The sequence below is a fragment of the Pteropus vampyrus genome, unplaced genomic scaffold (genome assembly GCF_000151845.1).
Source record: "Pteropus vampyrus isolate Shadow unplaced genomic scaffold, Pvam_2.0 Scaffold304, whole genome shotgun sequence".
Classification (NCBI taxonomy): Eukaryota; Metazoa; Chordata; class Mammalia; order Chiroptera; family Pteropodidae; genus Pteropus; species Pteropus vampyrus.
Genome location: NW_011889085.1, coordinates 160,923 through 175,586, shown reverse-complemented (window position 1 = coordinate 175,586; position 14,664 = coordinate 160,923). Strand labels below are relative to the sequence as shown.

The 14,664-nt window shown below is 58.3% G+C and overlaps 3 protein-coding genes across 3 annotated transcripts; 1 reads left to right on the top strand and 2 right to left on the bottom strand.

The window, feature by feature from the left end:
- The first annotated feature begins 137 nt into the window (after positions 1 to 137).
- Positions 138 to 2,026, top strand: APOA2 (apolipoprotein A2). The gene is given in 3 exon segments (XM_011377011.2): positions 138 to 1,070; positions 1,322 to 1,461; positions 1,822 to 2,026. Coding segments are annotated over 3 exon segments (312 nt in total). The 5' UTR covers positions 138 to 1,018; the 3' UTR covers positions 1,942 to 2,026.
- Positions 2,027 to 2,829: 803 nt separating this feature from the next.
- Positions 2,830 to 6,986, bottom strand: FCER1G (Fc fragment of IgE receptor Ig). Its single transcript, XM_011377010.2, has 5 exons — positions 6,444 to 6,986; positions 4,777 to 4,868; positions 4,606 to 4,638; positions 4,177 to 4,197; positions 2,830 to 4,029 (listed from the first exon to the last, which is right to left on the bottom strand). Exons 1-5 carry the CDS (start codon positions 6,490 to 6,492, stop codon positions 3,967 to 3,969), a joined length of 258 nt encoding a protein of 85 aa, XP_011375312.1. The 5' UTR covers positions 6,493 to 6,986; the 3' UTR covers positions 2,830 to 3,966.
- Positions 6,987 to 7,096: 110 nt separating this feature from the next.
- On the bottom strand, positions 7,097 to 14,664 carry NDUFS2 (NADH:ubiquinone oxidoreductase core subunit S2). Its single transcript, XM_011377009.2, has 14 exons — positions 14,519 to 14,664; positions 13,674 to 13,780; positions 11,516 to 11,706; positions 10,101 to 10,221; positions 9,888 to 10,000; positions 9,611 to 9,685; positions 9,419 to 9,496; positions 9,200 to 9,285; positions 8,893 to 9,012; positions 8,230 to 8,359; positions 7,920 to 8,015; positions 7,685 to 7,768; positions 7,511 to 7,568; positions 7,097 to 7,338 (listed from the first exon to the last, which is right to left on the bottom strand). The coding sequence occupies exons 1-14, from the start codon at positions 14,611 to 14,613 to the stop codon at positions 7,301 to 7,303; spliced, it is 1,392 nt and encodes a 463-aa protein (XP_011375311.1). The 5' UTR covers positions 14,614 to 14,664; the 3' UTR covers positions 7,097 to 7,300.

Genomic DNA, 14,664 nt, shown 5'->3' with positions numbered 1-14,664 from the left:
AGGAGCGGCAGGCCCAGCGTCCAGAGAGCTCCGGCCCCCGCCGCAGCTGCAGAGGTGGGCGGGGCTCGGTGACAGCCCCGAGATTTAACTCAGTGAGTGATGGCCTTAGGTCGCTCGGCCTGGGAGCGTTCAGGACACTAGAGGGAGCGTCTTGGAGCTTGGGCCGCTAAAGCTCCCCTCCTCTGCCTTTTGAGGAGAGCGGCGGAGGGAACGACTAGGAGGACTTCTTCGGAAGCCTAGTTCGCATGGCCCCCGGCGCCCGGCCCCCACCTGCACGCCAGCACGCCAGCCCCGTCTCATCACACATGAACTCGAGAAGCGACAGAGTCGCCCTCTGCCCCTCACTCCTGCCCCTAATTTCAGCTCCTTTCTCCTTTCTTCTGTCCCCCAATATTTCTGTACCAAGTTGCAGTGAAGGGGGTAGGATTAGGGAGACGAAATCTACCCATAATGGGACAAATTTCCCCAGGGCTGAGGGCTTGACACGTCAGAGCCTTCCAGAGAAAGCCTAGTGCTCCTGCTTCCTGCAGCCCTCAGAGCCGAAGACTGCTGCCCCAGACTCCAGAGAACGAATCTCGAATATGCCTGAAGTATTTGCCTTTGGCCTCCACCAAAGCCCGCATGCCAGCCTCCCACCCTGTCACCATGAGCGCCCCACGGGCTTACCCTCTCCTCCCCCAGCTCCACCTTGTTTACTCCAACATGGCCCCTGCCCCAGCGGGTCTCTCCACAATCCTTGTCACCTGACAGGGGAGTGGGGAAGCAGACAAGTACATAGCCCCTGCCTCCCCAGCCAGACCAGACACAGACAGCAGGGACAGAGGCACTGACCCGGTAGACTAAGGGGGCACCAGCTGTGGGCAGCATCCAAAAGGCCAGGTTTTAATCGTGGGGAGGGAGGGGCCAAGTTGGCACAAGCGCCTGTGTAGGGGTCCCCGGGGACGGGCTGAGGCCCATCTGCTTCAGTGTCCTCTTCAAGCCCCACCTGTTCACAGCGACCTTCCCCGGCATCGGCATCATGAAGCTGCTTGCAGTGACTATGCTGCTCCTCACCATCTGCAGCCTCGAAGGTGGGTGTGACATGGAGTGGGGTCCCAAGGAGGGGAAGGTGCTGGGGGTCCTGGGTACCCATCTGCCAGTCCCGTGCCCAGGCCTGGCAAGCAGAGGCTCAAAAGGAGGAGCGTTTCCCCTCCAAAGACCAGGAGCAGGAGACCCGTTTGGGGCGGGGCTGCAAGCCGGGGCTGGGCACTGCCATGGGTAGCAGGGGGCGGGACTGGCTGCTGGAGACCAGCTGAGAAGACGCGTGTGTGTCAGTGTGCAGGGGCTTTGGTTCGAAGGCAGGCGGAGGAGTCGAATGTGCAGGGGCTGCTCTCTCAGTACTTCCAGACTGTGGCTGACTATGGCAAGGACCTGGTGGACAAGGCCAAGTGCTCGGAGCTCCAGGCCCAGTGAGTCTCAGCCGTGGGGGGCCAGGCTCAGGGGCTATGGAGGGAAAGAAGGGAAGATGGCGATCTCACAGAAGACAGAGCTGGGGTGGGAGTTTGGGAGACTGAGGTTAAATCAGAGAGGACAACCGCCTCACCACCCCAGCCCCACGGGCCCGGTGGACAGGTGGGCCGCAGGAGCTGGGCTTTGGATCCTGTCTCTAGGGTGTGCCTTCTGCCTCCTGGAGGGCTTGCCTCTCCTCTTAGGAGCTCTGCTGTGCCAGCATGGACCAGGCGCTAGAGTCTGGGGACTTGGGTCTCACCTCCCACCATCACCAAGGCCCCTGCCAGTGCCTCGGGTCCCTCACATTGACCTCGAACCCCTCACATATCCAAGGCTTACTTGGAGAAGACACAGGAGCAGCTGACACCCCTGGTCAAGAAGGCTGGAAATGATCTGATTCACTTCTTCAGTTACTTCACGGACCTCAAAACACCAGCCCCAGCTTCCCAGTGAGGCATCTGTTGTCTTTCATCTCCAGCTGGCTCCAGAGCCCTCTCTGTCCCCACTCTTCGTTTCTACAATAAATATTACAAGAGTTGAGGGGTGAGCCTGCTCTTTTTGAGGACTGGCGGCGGGGGAAAGGAGGACACAGAGAGATCCGGTAGGAGAGCGGCCTTGGTGCGAAGGGGTGGAGAAAGGGTTGAAGAGACAAAGTCAGAAATGACAGGTCCTGCCTGCGATTCTGCTCCAAACCCAGAAGCTTCCTGTGGGCCTGGGGACAGCTCTGCGGTGGAGACTGGAGAGCTTTGCTTTGGACAGGAACAGTGAAGGGGACGCAAGAGTCACAAACTGAATCCCTGGACTCGTGCAGGTCACGGGAGATGAGGGCGCCCTCGGAATCTCCTCCCAATCGTCCTGCACAGAGCAGAGAGCTTCCAAAAAGTGAACCCAGCGGTGTCGCCCAAGGCCCTCCCTCCACTCATGTGCACCACCCCCCTGCAGTGACATCGGCCCTCACTCCTCTCCCCACTGTTATCTGGCCACTGGGAGCTGGGAACAAGCAGACGCCTAAGCCAGTTCAGGGTGGGGCAGGTCTCCAGCTTGCTCTCCAGACTGACTTGGGAGCGTGGTACCCAGAGGAGAGCAAAGAGGGACCGAAACCAGACTGGGCTGGCACAGGAGGCTCGGAATCTCACAATTAGGACAAAGGAAAATTAGGCATTTTCCAGTAAACGTGACCCCCACTTTGCCTCTAAGACGGCGACTTCCGTACCCTGACTCAGATTTCCTCTGAAATCGCCCTCCCCGGACACCAGACCAGCTCCGATTTCTTCTGCATGTTGATCGACCTTCAGTCTGGCCTTCAAGACCCTTACCACTTGCGACCCTCTTCCTCCTCTTTCCATTTTTTTCTCATGTGGCAAAATGCATGGAACAGGTTCTCAATCTGTCACCTGCAAGATGACCTTGGACAGGTTAAACTTGAAAGAGCCAGGATCCTCACAGGGTTTGTGAGCGGATCAATTGGCACCGTGAGCTGAAAAACATGCCGAAAAGTGTGAGTCGTTACGAGTAGAGTGGTGCCCAGCACAGGGATGGCTGGGGTAAGCCTGCAGACAGGGACCCACTGTGACAGCTGTGGGCCCAGAGGCAGGATTGGAAGCATCAGATGAGATTCAAATATCTCCAGGAGTCCTCCCTCCTGGCAGAGCCGGACACAGGACAGGCACTGTCCACGGGGATTCCTTAGCCGCCACCCACGCCCTCTGCGAGCTGCCCTCCCTTCTGGGCCTGACTTGTCCCCTTTGCCTCACCCCCTCTGACACCTACCTGGCCCCCGAAGGTCCCCACTGCCCCAGAGCCCAGAGAATTCACTGTTCCCATGAGACCTTCCTTCAGGAGCTTCGCACGCGCCTGTCACGGTGTCCCTCCTGCACGTTTGGCTTCCAGACACGCGGACACTGTAAACTGCCCCACCTGAAGCCCGCTGTGAGCCGGTCACTCTTTGGGGCTGGACAGCCAGAGTCACTCTGAATGTGCCTGGAGTCCCCACACAGCAGCCCCCACTCCGTCCCTGCGCTGGAGAACTCGGGGTCAGGGGTTCACCCCTCAGCGGAGCAGCACAGCCTGGTGTCCTTGGGGCTGTGAGCTCTGCAAAGTCAGAAACAGGGTTGGCCTTACTCAGCGGCGCTGTGTCCAGCCCAGTGTGTCCTGTGGCTGGTTAACTGCGTGGCGAATGAATGAATGAATGCACAGGGCATGGCGTGTGGCAGCTTTATTGCTCGCGCCCCCTCTGCAGTGTTGGGGGGCTGGGGGCGGGAAGGAGGGGAAGGGAGCGCTCAGCGGGGCTGACTCGCGAGCATTAGTGAGGAGCGGCTGAGCTTGGGTCTGACAGGGAGCAGGCACCATCGTGTCCGCCAGTGGGGCATGGCATCCTCACGGGGCAGGGGCGGCTGCTGTTAATGTGGTGCCACCCATGGGGGCCAGGAGCAGTGAGGACATGGCCACGGGCACCTGTCCACAGGCACCTGTCCACAGTCACTGTGGCGGCTTCTCGTGCTTCAGGGTCTCGTAGGTCTCCTGGGTCCGGGTGCTCAGGCCCTGGAGGAGGAGAGCCAGGGGAGGGGGGTCAGGAACGGGAGCCACCCTGAGCCCCTCCACCCCACAGACCCTGCGCCTTCCAAAGGTCACTCAGCATCCACTGTCCTCTGCTGATGTCCTGGACTGGGCTGGGGCTGGCTCACTCACCGTGTAGATGCCCTCCGATTTCTGTGGAGGCAAAGGGGCTGGCATCAGAGACCACCCCTCCCTTAGGGCCCCTCAGCATCTCCTCCCTACCCAGGGCAGCCGGCCAGGGCTGGCGAGCCCCCTCGTCTGGGGGGCAGTCACTGAACACTGGGGCACGAATGCACCTCTGTCACACACATACACGTACACACCGCACACAACTCTCAGGGACTCGTCACTCCGCTTTACTCTGCCCGTCACCTGCTGAGTATCTTACTCCTGCCTTGGCTAGATAGCAGGGAGGAAGTGTGAGGTGGCTGGCAGTCCCCGCATCTTGGGCAGATCAGCACCTGAGACTCATGCCCGCCCAGGCGCCGCAGACCCCAAGGCGAAGGCCCCGGAGGGCTGAGTCTGCGGAACCCTTGACCCCCCCAGGAGCAGGGCCCATACCTCGTAGGCCACGGCTGCCTTCCGCACCTGGATCTGCAGTGGAAGAAAGGTACTCAGGAGAGGCAAGGCGAGTGGCCAGTCCCCGTTCCCTGCCGCCTTGTGGGGACCCTTCATTTCCTGTCCTTAGAGCCACATGGCCGCCACCCTCCCCCCTCACCTGCCCAGCCTCACCTTGAGCCGGCAGTAGAGCAAGGTCAGGACGAGGCCATACAGAAACAGGATGGCGTCCAGGATGTAGCAGAGCTGAGGCTCTCCCAAGGCCGCTGGAGGACAGGGGGTGCCCAGGGGTTGGGGCATCAGGGGGGTGCTCCAGGGAAGGGATTTTGTCCTCTTTGGAGCCTCATCTCTCAGCTCCCTGCTCCCTCACCCCATGGTCGGAGGCTGACATGCGCTCGTGTTGAGGACTCCCCTGCCTCCAGCACTGTGGGCTCCTCAGGCACCATTAAGCACATTGCAGCCCTCAGGGGACCCATCTGAGTTCACTGGGCAAAGAGCAAAACCTCAGCCTGGAGCAGTTGGGGGAGGCGGAGGCAGTGACAAATTTCAGTGACAAAACCACAGCAGTGTCTCTGCTGAGTCCTGTGACCCGTGGCTGAGAGCTGGACAGGAAGGATGTGAGCTGGGGAAGGGCGGGAAGGCCATCGCTCTATTATAGTGGTCATGTAGCCTCAGCCTCATGGCTTTCTGTCTCTCCAGGCACGTAGTGACGTAAACACGGAGCATCTCCTTTCCTAGGCCTCGTGGGTGCCGGGAGCACTGCACACAGGGCTCCAGGGAACAAGCACAGCTGGGGGACTCCATCTCAGGGGCTCTGTGGAGACTCCGCGCTGTGACTCACCCTGGGCCACTGAGAGGGAGTTTGCGCAACTAAAATATCAAATGGGGTCAGAAATCCTCTCTGCCCATCCACCCTGGGCCCTGTTCAAAGGCTCCTGAGCATGTGACAGGTGCCATGTAGAACTTTTTACCCGGAGATGCCTGTCACACACGATGCTGTCTAAATCTGAGAACTGCCCGTAAGGAGAACGTCGTGGCCATCTTATGGGTGATGAAATGGAGATCCAGGGAAGCTAAGTAACTCGCTTAAGGCCACAGAGCTACGTGACAGGGCCGGCAGTAGATCCCGGGCTCCGCGGACACGCGCCCTCCCCTGGAGGCTCGGCGCCCCCGGCCCCTCTCCCTCCACCTCCACACCGGGGCTGCTGCGGCTCCTCTGGCTGTCTCTTTCAATTCGCCCACCTCCCCCAAGTTTCGCCGACCCCCTCCTCCCCAACCCCCAACCTCAACCACCTGTCTTCAAACCATTCACACGAGACACCCGAGAGCAAGAAGTGACAGTTCACGGACGCGGACGAGACCTCCCATCGCGGCCTCACTTCACTGGCGCTCCGGTCTGCAGCATGGGGCACCGCGTGCTGCCCACCCTGCCACGAGCCGCAGACGGGCGCCTGTGACGACGCACAGAAGCAGCGATTGCATCGGTCTGTCCTTGCCGCACCCCCCAGCACAAGGACAGGCCCCTCTGGAGGGGCTTTGTGAGTGACTGGACGTCAGCGCCATGGCGATGACCAAAGGCCCCAGGAACTGCAGTCATGGGCAACGTGGCTTTTCGCAGACCCTTTTTCACGTCACACACGCCCTCCCCTGCCAGTGAGGTCTCAGGCGTGCGTCCATCCTGAAGGGGATGCGAGAGTGGGTGACCGTGGCTCTCGTGCCCTGATGGGGACCACGTACCACCAAGCCTCGGGGGCTCTGGGCCTGTCTGCCCACTGCTGGTCCTGACGTGTGCCCTGGCCGCCCACCTGGAGACCCGCTCGCTGTCCCTCAGCAAACCTCACCTGCCCGTTCAGCCAGAAGGAGCAAGAGCAAGACCACGGCGGGCTTCATCTTGAGCCGGGCCGCGGGCCGTGAGCTGGGCGCAGACGCTCTGAGGGCACTGTACAGCTGTGCTCTGCCAGCAGCTCCCTGACCACAGAGTCCCCCCCTTCCTGCCACGCCTTCCCCAGCTTCGGCCCCTTCCCCTTCCTGCACTAGAGGCCAAGCGGCTCCCGGAAAGGCCAACTAAGGAAGCTGAAGATCTGGGCTCTTCCGCCTCAGCCCGTCAGTACCAAGGCCCTGCTGCCACAGGGAGGGGCTGTCATCCTGGGCAAAGGCTGTCCCCCCCGCCCTTTCCCCCAGCCCTGTCAACACACGTTGGCGATCAACTGCCACCTGAGATTCCCCAGCAGCCCAGGACAGCCCCTTCCCAGCGGGAACTGCGCCCCGTCTTGATTTGAGGAGTCTGCCATCGTGTGTGTGGGCAGCGGGTCTGGGCGGGGGAACTGAGGGGAAAGAGGAAATGGGGAATGGAGAAGTGGAAAGGACGAGAGTCAGAGAAGGCGTGGGCAGGAAAATCTACTGAGAACCGTCTGACAGAGAAGTGGAGGGTCAACAGACACTCGAGGTTCCCATCAAAACGAGACGGGAAGAAACTGGAATGACATACCAGAAGTTGTGGCCCAGGGGCCTAGGTGGCTAATTTATTATGATTTCTCCTTTCCTGGTGCGCACACACATACGCACACGTATGTGCACGCACGCGCACACACACACGCACACACACACACACACACACACACACACACAGAGCCCCATCTCCAGTGACGACAGGCCCCGCAGAGGAACTCGATGGGCAGCGGACGGAACGCTGCCCCGCTCAGCGATCTACTTCTCCAAACACGATGTCCTGGGTTCCTGGGAAGTCAGGGCAAGAGAGAACAGTGGCGTCACCCAGGACCCCGAACTCACTGCTGGGCCCAGGAAATGGGCTCAGGGGTCACGTCCACAGTCCCTGTGAACAGGAAGTGTGCAGAATCTATCCCCACCCCCGGGCCCAAGACATCTCTACCACTCAACAGGCTCGTACCTATGATAGCAACGACGTCCGCCAACATGTGCCCCTTGGACATCTTGTCCAAACCAGCCTGCAAAGGTGGAGACAGCAATGGTGTCAGGTGCATCTGCAGGGCCGGGGGGAGGGGAGTCCGGGCAGTCTTAGCCAAGGCCCCTCATCGCTGGAGTCGCTGGGACTGGTTCTTACCAGGTGGGCAAAACCGGGAGCCTTGATCTTGCATCGATAAGGGCGGCTGCTGCCATCGGACACCAGGTACACCCCAAACTCTCCCTGTCCGAGGAAGAAGGGGGCCACCTCCGTGACCAGGACAACACTCTCCTTCGCCAGCCACGCCCATACGCACCCTCGCACCGTTTCCGGGCACGGGTGTTTGTCCGGATGTCCGTCTCCAGTCACCCGGCCCACGGCCTCCCCCTCTCACCTTAGGAGCCTCGATGGCAGTGTACGTGGCCCCCGGAGGGACCTGGTAGCCCTCCGTGTACAACTTGAAGTGGTGAATCAGGGACTCCATAGATGTCTGGAAAGGGAACGGGAACACCAATAAACCAGACCCAACTGCCTCGTAGCCACGCCCAGCACAGAAAGTGACCTCTGTGCTCAGGGAGACCACGCAGTGAGCAGAGAGGGGCTACAGGAGGCAAGAAGCACGCAGAGAATTCCTTGGAAACGGGAAACACAGTGAGGTTCCGAGCCTCTGGCCTGTCCAAGGCCCCATCGGCCCCAGCACTGACCTTCATCTCGGCCCGCTTAGGGGGGGACACCTTGGCGTCGTCCACCTTGATCTCCCCAGGAGGCATCTTGTTCAGACACTGCAAGATGATCCGCAGGGACTGGCGCATCTCTTCCACCCGACACAGGTACCTGATGGGGATGGGGCAGGCGACAGGCGTGGTCACAACATGCGCAAGGCAGGAGCCTTGCCCGCTGCTTTGTCTCGGCAGGGTGGCCAGGCTGCCGCAGGGGACCAGCGTCTTCCGACTTGGGACTGGGCCCCCGGCCTCTCCTGGTGCTCAGACGCCGGCAGCATTTCCCCTTGACCCTCTCAGACACGTTTCGGATACAGTGCAGGTGAGAGTCAGCCTCCAAAAGAAACGGCAGCCAATCTCGCGGAGGGCCAGGGCACAGGAATGTGGCCTGAGGCTTAGCACACGGAGCAGCGGAGTCTCACAGAGCTCCGGCCAGCCTCTAACTCAGCCTCCTCCTCAGCCATCAACACAGCCACACCTGGTCCCACCCAAGACACGAGGCCAAGGTGAGGTGAGGTTAGTGTTGCGTGTGTGCACAGGCTGCGTGCGAAAGGCTCCCAGACACCGCGAGACCCAAGGAAGGAGAGAGGAGCCGAGAGGAGTTAGGGACAGAGCTTGACAGGAGCCCAGGAAGGACTCGGGCCTCACCTGTCATAGCAGTCCCCATGGGAGCCAATAGGGACATCGAAGTCCACCTGGTCGTACACGTCATAGGGCTGGGTCTTGCGAAGGTCCCACTGGATGCCTGAGCCACGCAGCATCACTCCACTGTGGGGGATGTGGTGGGGACCAGGCCACTTGCATACAGCAGGGAGGAGGTGCCCTCGTCTCAGTCTCCCCCGTCCCCCCACACTCTAGGCACAAACTCAGTGTGGCAAGGCAGGCACCCAGTTCCTGAAGCCAAGATGTCAGGCTGGGACTTCCCACGTCTAGGGGACAAGTCTCATTCCCCCACCTGAAACCGTAGTTAAGTGCATCCTCCGCTGTCACGACTCCTATGTCGACTGTCCGATTCCGCCAGATCCTGTTGTTGGTCAGCATCTGCTCACGAAGAGACGCGTGTCAATGCCTTCGCAACACCACAGGTGCCACTGTTTCTTTAGAACTGGGGACTAAAACCCCGCAAGCCTTTCCAGGGGAAAAAAGAGATTTTTCCCACTGACTCCTACCTTACCTCCTCCAGCTCATCAATTCGAAGAGAGAAGTTCTTAGAAAACTCATAAATGTCATCCATGAGACCAAGGGGTAGGTCCTAGAAGCCCAACAAGGGTGACTGAGCACAGCAGAGCATCCCAAGGAGGCCGGGGCAGCTGTGCCAGCAGAGGACGCAGCTGGACTGGCAGCCGCGGGGGGCGGGGCCTCTCACCTGGTGCACTCCTCCTGGGCGGACGTAAGCAGCATGCATCCGAGCCCCCGACACTCGCTCGTAGAACTCAAACATCTTGACAGGACACACGGGGAATCAGTGACAAAGTCCTGGGCCCCTGAGTCCAACCACACAGTGGTCGGCTCTCCTGCCCCTGCCCCTTGTGACAGTCTTCAAGAACACAACCCAGGTAAAATACGCCTCCCCTCCCCAGTGCTCCCCCTGCGTCCCCACGTCCCCACGTCGCCGCTCTCGTCTTGCTCTGTCTCCTTCATACCTTCTCCCTTTCTTCAAACATCCAGAAGAAAGGGGTCATGGCCCCGATGTCCAGGGCATGTGTGGTCACAGCCATGATGTGGTTCAAAAGCCGTGTGATCTCCCCAAACAGCACTGTGAACGGTGAGACGAGAGGGACACGGGCTTGGCACCGCGGGCACGGGCAGTAGGCCGTGCTGCGCGGCCGGGGGACGGAGCAGGGGCCAGGGCTTACCGCGGATCCACTGAGCCCGCGGCGGGGCCTGGATGTTGAGCAGCTTCTCCACGGCCAATGAGTAGGCCTGCTCGTTACACATCATGGACACGTAGTCCAGCCGGTCAAAGTATGGGAGGGCCTGGGGGGTGGGGGTTGGGTCCCATGTCAGGGCAGGAGGGACACCCAGCGATCAGTCGTGTGCTGGGGTAGGGGATTCGATCTGCCGTGTTTGCCAGTCTCCACGGTGAAAATCCCCCCACCAGACCCTAGTGGAGAGCAGCCGCGGGCAGGGCGGGTGGCCACGCCAGCTGTTCCCCACAGAGGAAGCAAAGCAAAGAGCCCGGGCACAGCACAAGTGAAATGTAGTAAAATAGGAAGTGATCAGTTTTGAGTCCTTTCCACCTTGGTTTTGAACATAGGACATTCAATCATAGACTAGCAACAACTTGCACACAAAATTTCTGAAACTGTAACAATGTGTCCATGTGAGCCTGTGAGCTGGCTCCAGCAGCCACTGCCAACAGCCCTGGCCACCCGTCAAAGAAGGCGGCTTCCCGAGACACTGGAGGAGAAAGGTCACCGGTCACAGGAGCACCGGCCAGTGAGGGCGGGAGAACACAGAGTACCACCCAGGAGGGTGGGATTTGTTTCTGGGAGGAAAAGTTCTTCCCCAATGCCGAGAACCTAAGGCCCAGCATCGGCTGCAGCAGCCTCAGCTTCCAGGAAGGAGGCAGCTGGGGCGCGCCCTCTGAGATAGCCAACTCGTCCTGGCGTCACGGTGACGCGGGTTAACTCCATGGACGCTGGGACCAGAAGCCACGCTGCCTGGACTCTCCAGGGGAATCACATTCTGGTCACTGGTCCTAAACCCTAAGCCCATCAGCCTGTGCCATCGAGACCTTTCTTCATGACAGTAAGGAAATTCCAGAGCCGAGTCCCAGGCCCAGTTCCTTCGGATCTGACCCTCGCCACTTGGGTCGCACAGTTATCCTAAAAATGGCCAGCTCTTTCACAAAGCCCGTCCCAGTCACTATGACTCACTGAGCATTTGGAAAACAAACTTAGACAGCTGAAAGATACGAGAATCAGCTGCTAGTCCGAGGGAGCTGACGTCTCTCTCCTCTGCCCCCGCCCCCAGGGACGTGGCTTTGACGCACTCGTATGAGCAGGGAGACCGAGGCGCCACAGTGAGGGGGAAGGGGCCAGCCACAAGCCATCCAGAGCACGCGGGGAGCACAGCTCGGGCTGCACAGCGTTTCGGCTGGATAAATCAAAACCAGATGATTTAAGTCATGCGTCCCCCACCACATCCATGCATCCTCTCAACCAAGACTGCCCTAGTAACTTCCAAGGGCTCCCCGCTCAAAACCCTCCTCGCCAGGGTTCTGGGGGCAGAGAACCAGCAAAGTCCCAGGCCCGTGTCCACGCCACACCTGTAGGTAGGTCTTGTATTCAATGAGCTTCTCGGTGCCGCGGTGCAGCAGCCCGATGTGAGGGTCACATTTCCGCACCATCTCCCCACTCAGTTCCATCACCAGCCGTAGGACACCATGGGCTGCCGGGTGCTGGGGCCCAAAGTTCAGGGTCAGGTTCGACACCATTGTGTCCTTTGGAGGGTCCACATCTGAGAAGTGGGAAATCGTCCAGTCAAACGGTAATCCCCTTGAGGACCCCAAGAAACAGCAAGGGGCTGACCTCTCCCTACGGATCTTCCATCCCAGTATCGGGACCCTGCTGGTGTCCAAATCTCCACCGAAACCAGGAAGAAGACTAGTAGATGGGAAAAAGGGACACAGGTCTAAGCTTTCTGAGGAGAGGGAAGCCTGCTCTTTCCATGTCACCCAGAACCCTTCTTTAAAAGTAACAGTAGTGACAGATCGACATCTACACAGCCCTTACTGTGTGCCAGGCACTCTTCTTCCTTAAGTCAGTGCTCGTAAGAACCACACGAGTTGTAGGGAGTATTGTCACCCCCGTTTCATTGGAGAAACTGAGGCCAGAAAGGACTGACTTCTCCTCAGCAAGCCAGCATACGGCAGCACCAGGACTGACCTCTGCCTGCCCAGCTCCAGGGTCCACTCTGAACTGCTGCCCCGCAGATGGGTCTGATGGATGGCCAACCAATCGGGAAATGTCTACCTAAATCTTACTGCTACTAAAGGGCAGTTTTCACCCTCAAAAAGCTTACGATCTGGGAAATAAGTGCCTGTGAGAAACTCACGGCAAAGTCAAATTTACAAATTTACCGACCGCCACACAAAGTGACTTATGTTGTTACTACCTCATTTAACCCTCACAGCAATGCCATGGCGTAGGTACCTTATTCACTCGTAAATGGAGAATCGAGATTGGAAATTAGAGCTGAGCTTTTCAACCAAAATTCACCATGGGCTTTGGAGTCAGACAGACCTGTACACAAATCCACCTGTGTGTCCCTGATCAAGTTTGAACCTCCCTGCACCATAACTTCCTCGAAATTGGGATAACACCAGTTATCACTCTCAGAGGGCTGTAGGAAGGACTAAGCAAAGTGACGCGTTGAAACACTCAGCACATGGTACGCACTCGGCTACTTTTAATGTTAAGTTTTTGAAAAGTAACTGTGCGTGCCTTTGAAGGTTCCTGAGCGTGAGAATGAATGAGACGGTCTGGGCAAGATGAAGGCGATGAGACTGCACGGGATGGCTGGAAGGGGACTAGGTCTGTGGCAGAAACCCAGGAAAGAGACTCCTGAAATAATCAAGGTCTAACACAAAATAAATCTGAAGAAGAAAGGGAGAGCTGACCAGATGTGAAACATTATGTAAGAACTGAATGGTTCTGGTGACTTGTTGGACATAGACATGGAATGCAAGACAAAGAACAGAGCCAAAAGTGACTAAAAAGTTTCAGTTCTGAGAGAATGTCAGTGCCACTGATCAAAGTCAAAAAGTCAAAAGGAAAAGCTGGTTTTGATGGTGGAAAGAATGTCTGTATTCAGGAAGGTGTCATTTGGGTGCCAGCGGGAAAGTCACTTTGTCTAGTGAGGGGGATGGAAATACACTGAGCCTCTGGGAAAAGCAGAAGCTAAACATGTGAATTTGGTAGGGACCTTTGAGGGTTGGCTGGGATGTATTTTCTTTTCTCCTGTAATAGTTTTGCTTTCCTTGTCCACTTGAAAATACCTACAATTATCACTATTATTATGTCTGTCGAATTGCATGGTGAAAGAAGCAAAGAAGATGGAGGCCAACACTCGCCTACAACAGAGAACTCCAGAGCACGTAAAAATCAGCTTGGCAAAAACAGACTCACAGATACAGAGGACAATCTGGTGATGACCAGAGGGAGGGGGGTTGGGAGCTGGGAGAACCGCACAGGGAATGCGGTCAGCAGGAATGTAACGGCTAAGTGGAGAGCCAGAGGAAAGAGCAATTAGCGGATCGTTTTATAAACTATATAAATGTCTAACCAATGTATTATGTACTTGAAATTAATAATAAAATTAAATTAAAAAAATAATTATTGAAATGCAAATTGTGTGTATACAAACATAAATGTAAATAAACATAACAAAATAAGTCTGCTTGGGATGGGGCCCTGGACACTCACCATTCCAAGGTGGAGGTTTCCAGTGGGCTGTTTCCTTGGTGGGGTACATGACAGCTCCCCCAAACTGCTCTGCCCATTCCACATCTGGCTGCCATTGCCGAGCACCTCTAGGGAGTCAAAGACAGATGCCAGACCCAGGGCTTTACAGTACTCGGCTCCCCTTCCCATTCACTCTCAGGTGGGCAGACACCGGGAAGGGTGGTTCCTCAATGCCAAGCCGTTAAGACAGAGTAAGATTAGCTTCGGCAGAACAAGCTGAAACTCTACAGGTTCCACTCCTACTAACGTACTCCCAGAAGCACTTCACCCGTCGCCCCTGGGCATGCAAGACTGGGATCCTGGCTCCTTCAAATACCCATCACATTCATATTCCCGTCCTGGTGAATATGAACGCGAGAAAGGTGTCTGTTCAAGGTCAACTGAAGACAGAAAGGGAGCACACACTGGCTCCCTGGCTCGGCTCAAGGACCAGGGAGGAGCATCGGAGCCAACCCGGGGTCGGTCTTTGTGTTCCTTCTCCAGCTCCGTCAGGGGGCTTTCCTCTTCCCGCAGTCTCCAAGGAGACGCTTCACTAGCCGCCCCCTACCCGTGGCGGGGTTCGGGAGAAGCAGCAGAGCAGAAGCGGAGGGTGACGCGATCGCTAACATTCGGGGGCTCTCACTCCTGGCCAAAAGAGCTCAAGACCCTCCTTCCTCGGCCCGAGCTGGCGCCACTGCACCTGGAGCCCGAGACAGCACGCCTGGGCGAGAGGTCACAGGCCCGGGTCATTCTTCCCTAGGGGGTCACAGGGCCCGTGGAGTCGCCAGCTTCGGGGACAGCGCATCGAGGGCTGCCCCGGGTCTCACCTGCTAGGCTGAATCGGCAGCCGGCCCCCAGGCCCTGGCCGCAGCCCCTGGGCCGCAACGCCCCGCAGGCCGCGCAGAACCCGCAGCGCCGCCATCTTGCCCGCTGCGGACCCTGGGAAGAGGGCCGGGCGGAAGTACCGCCGCGC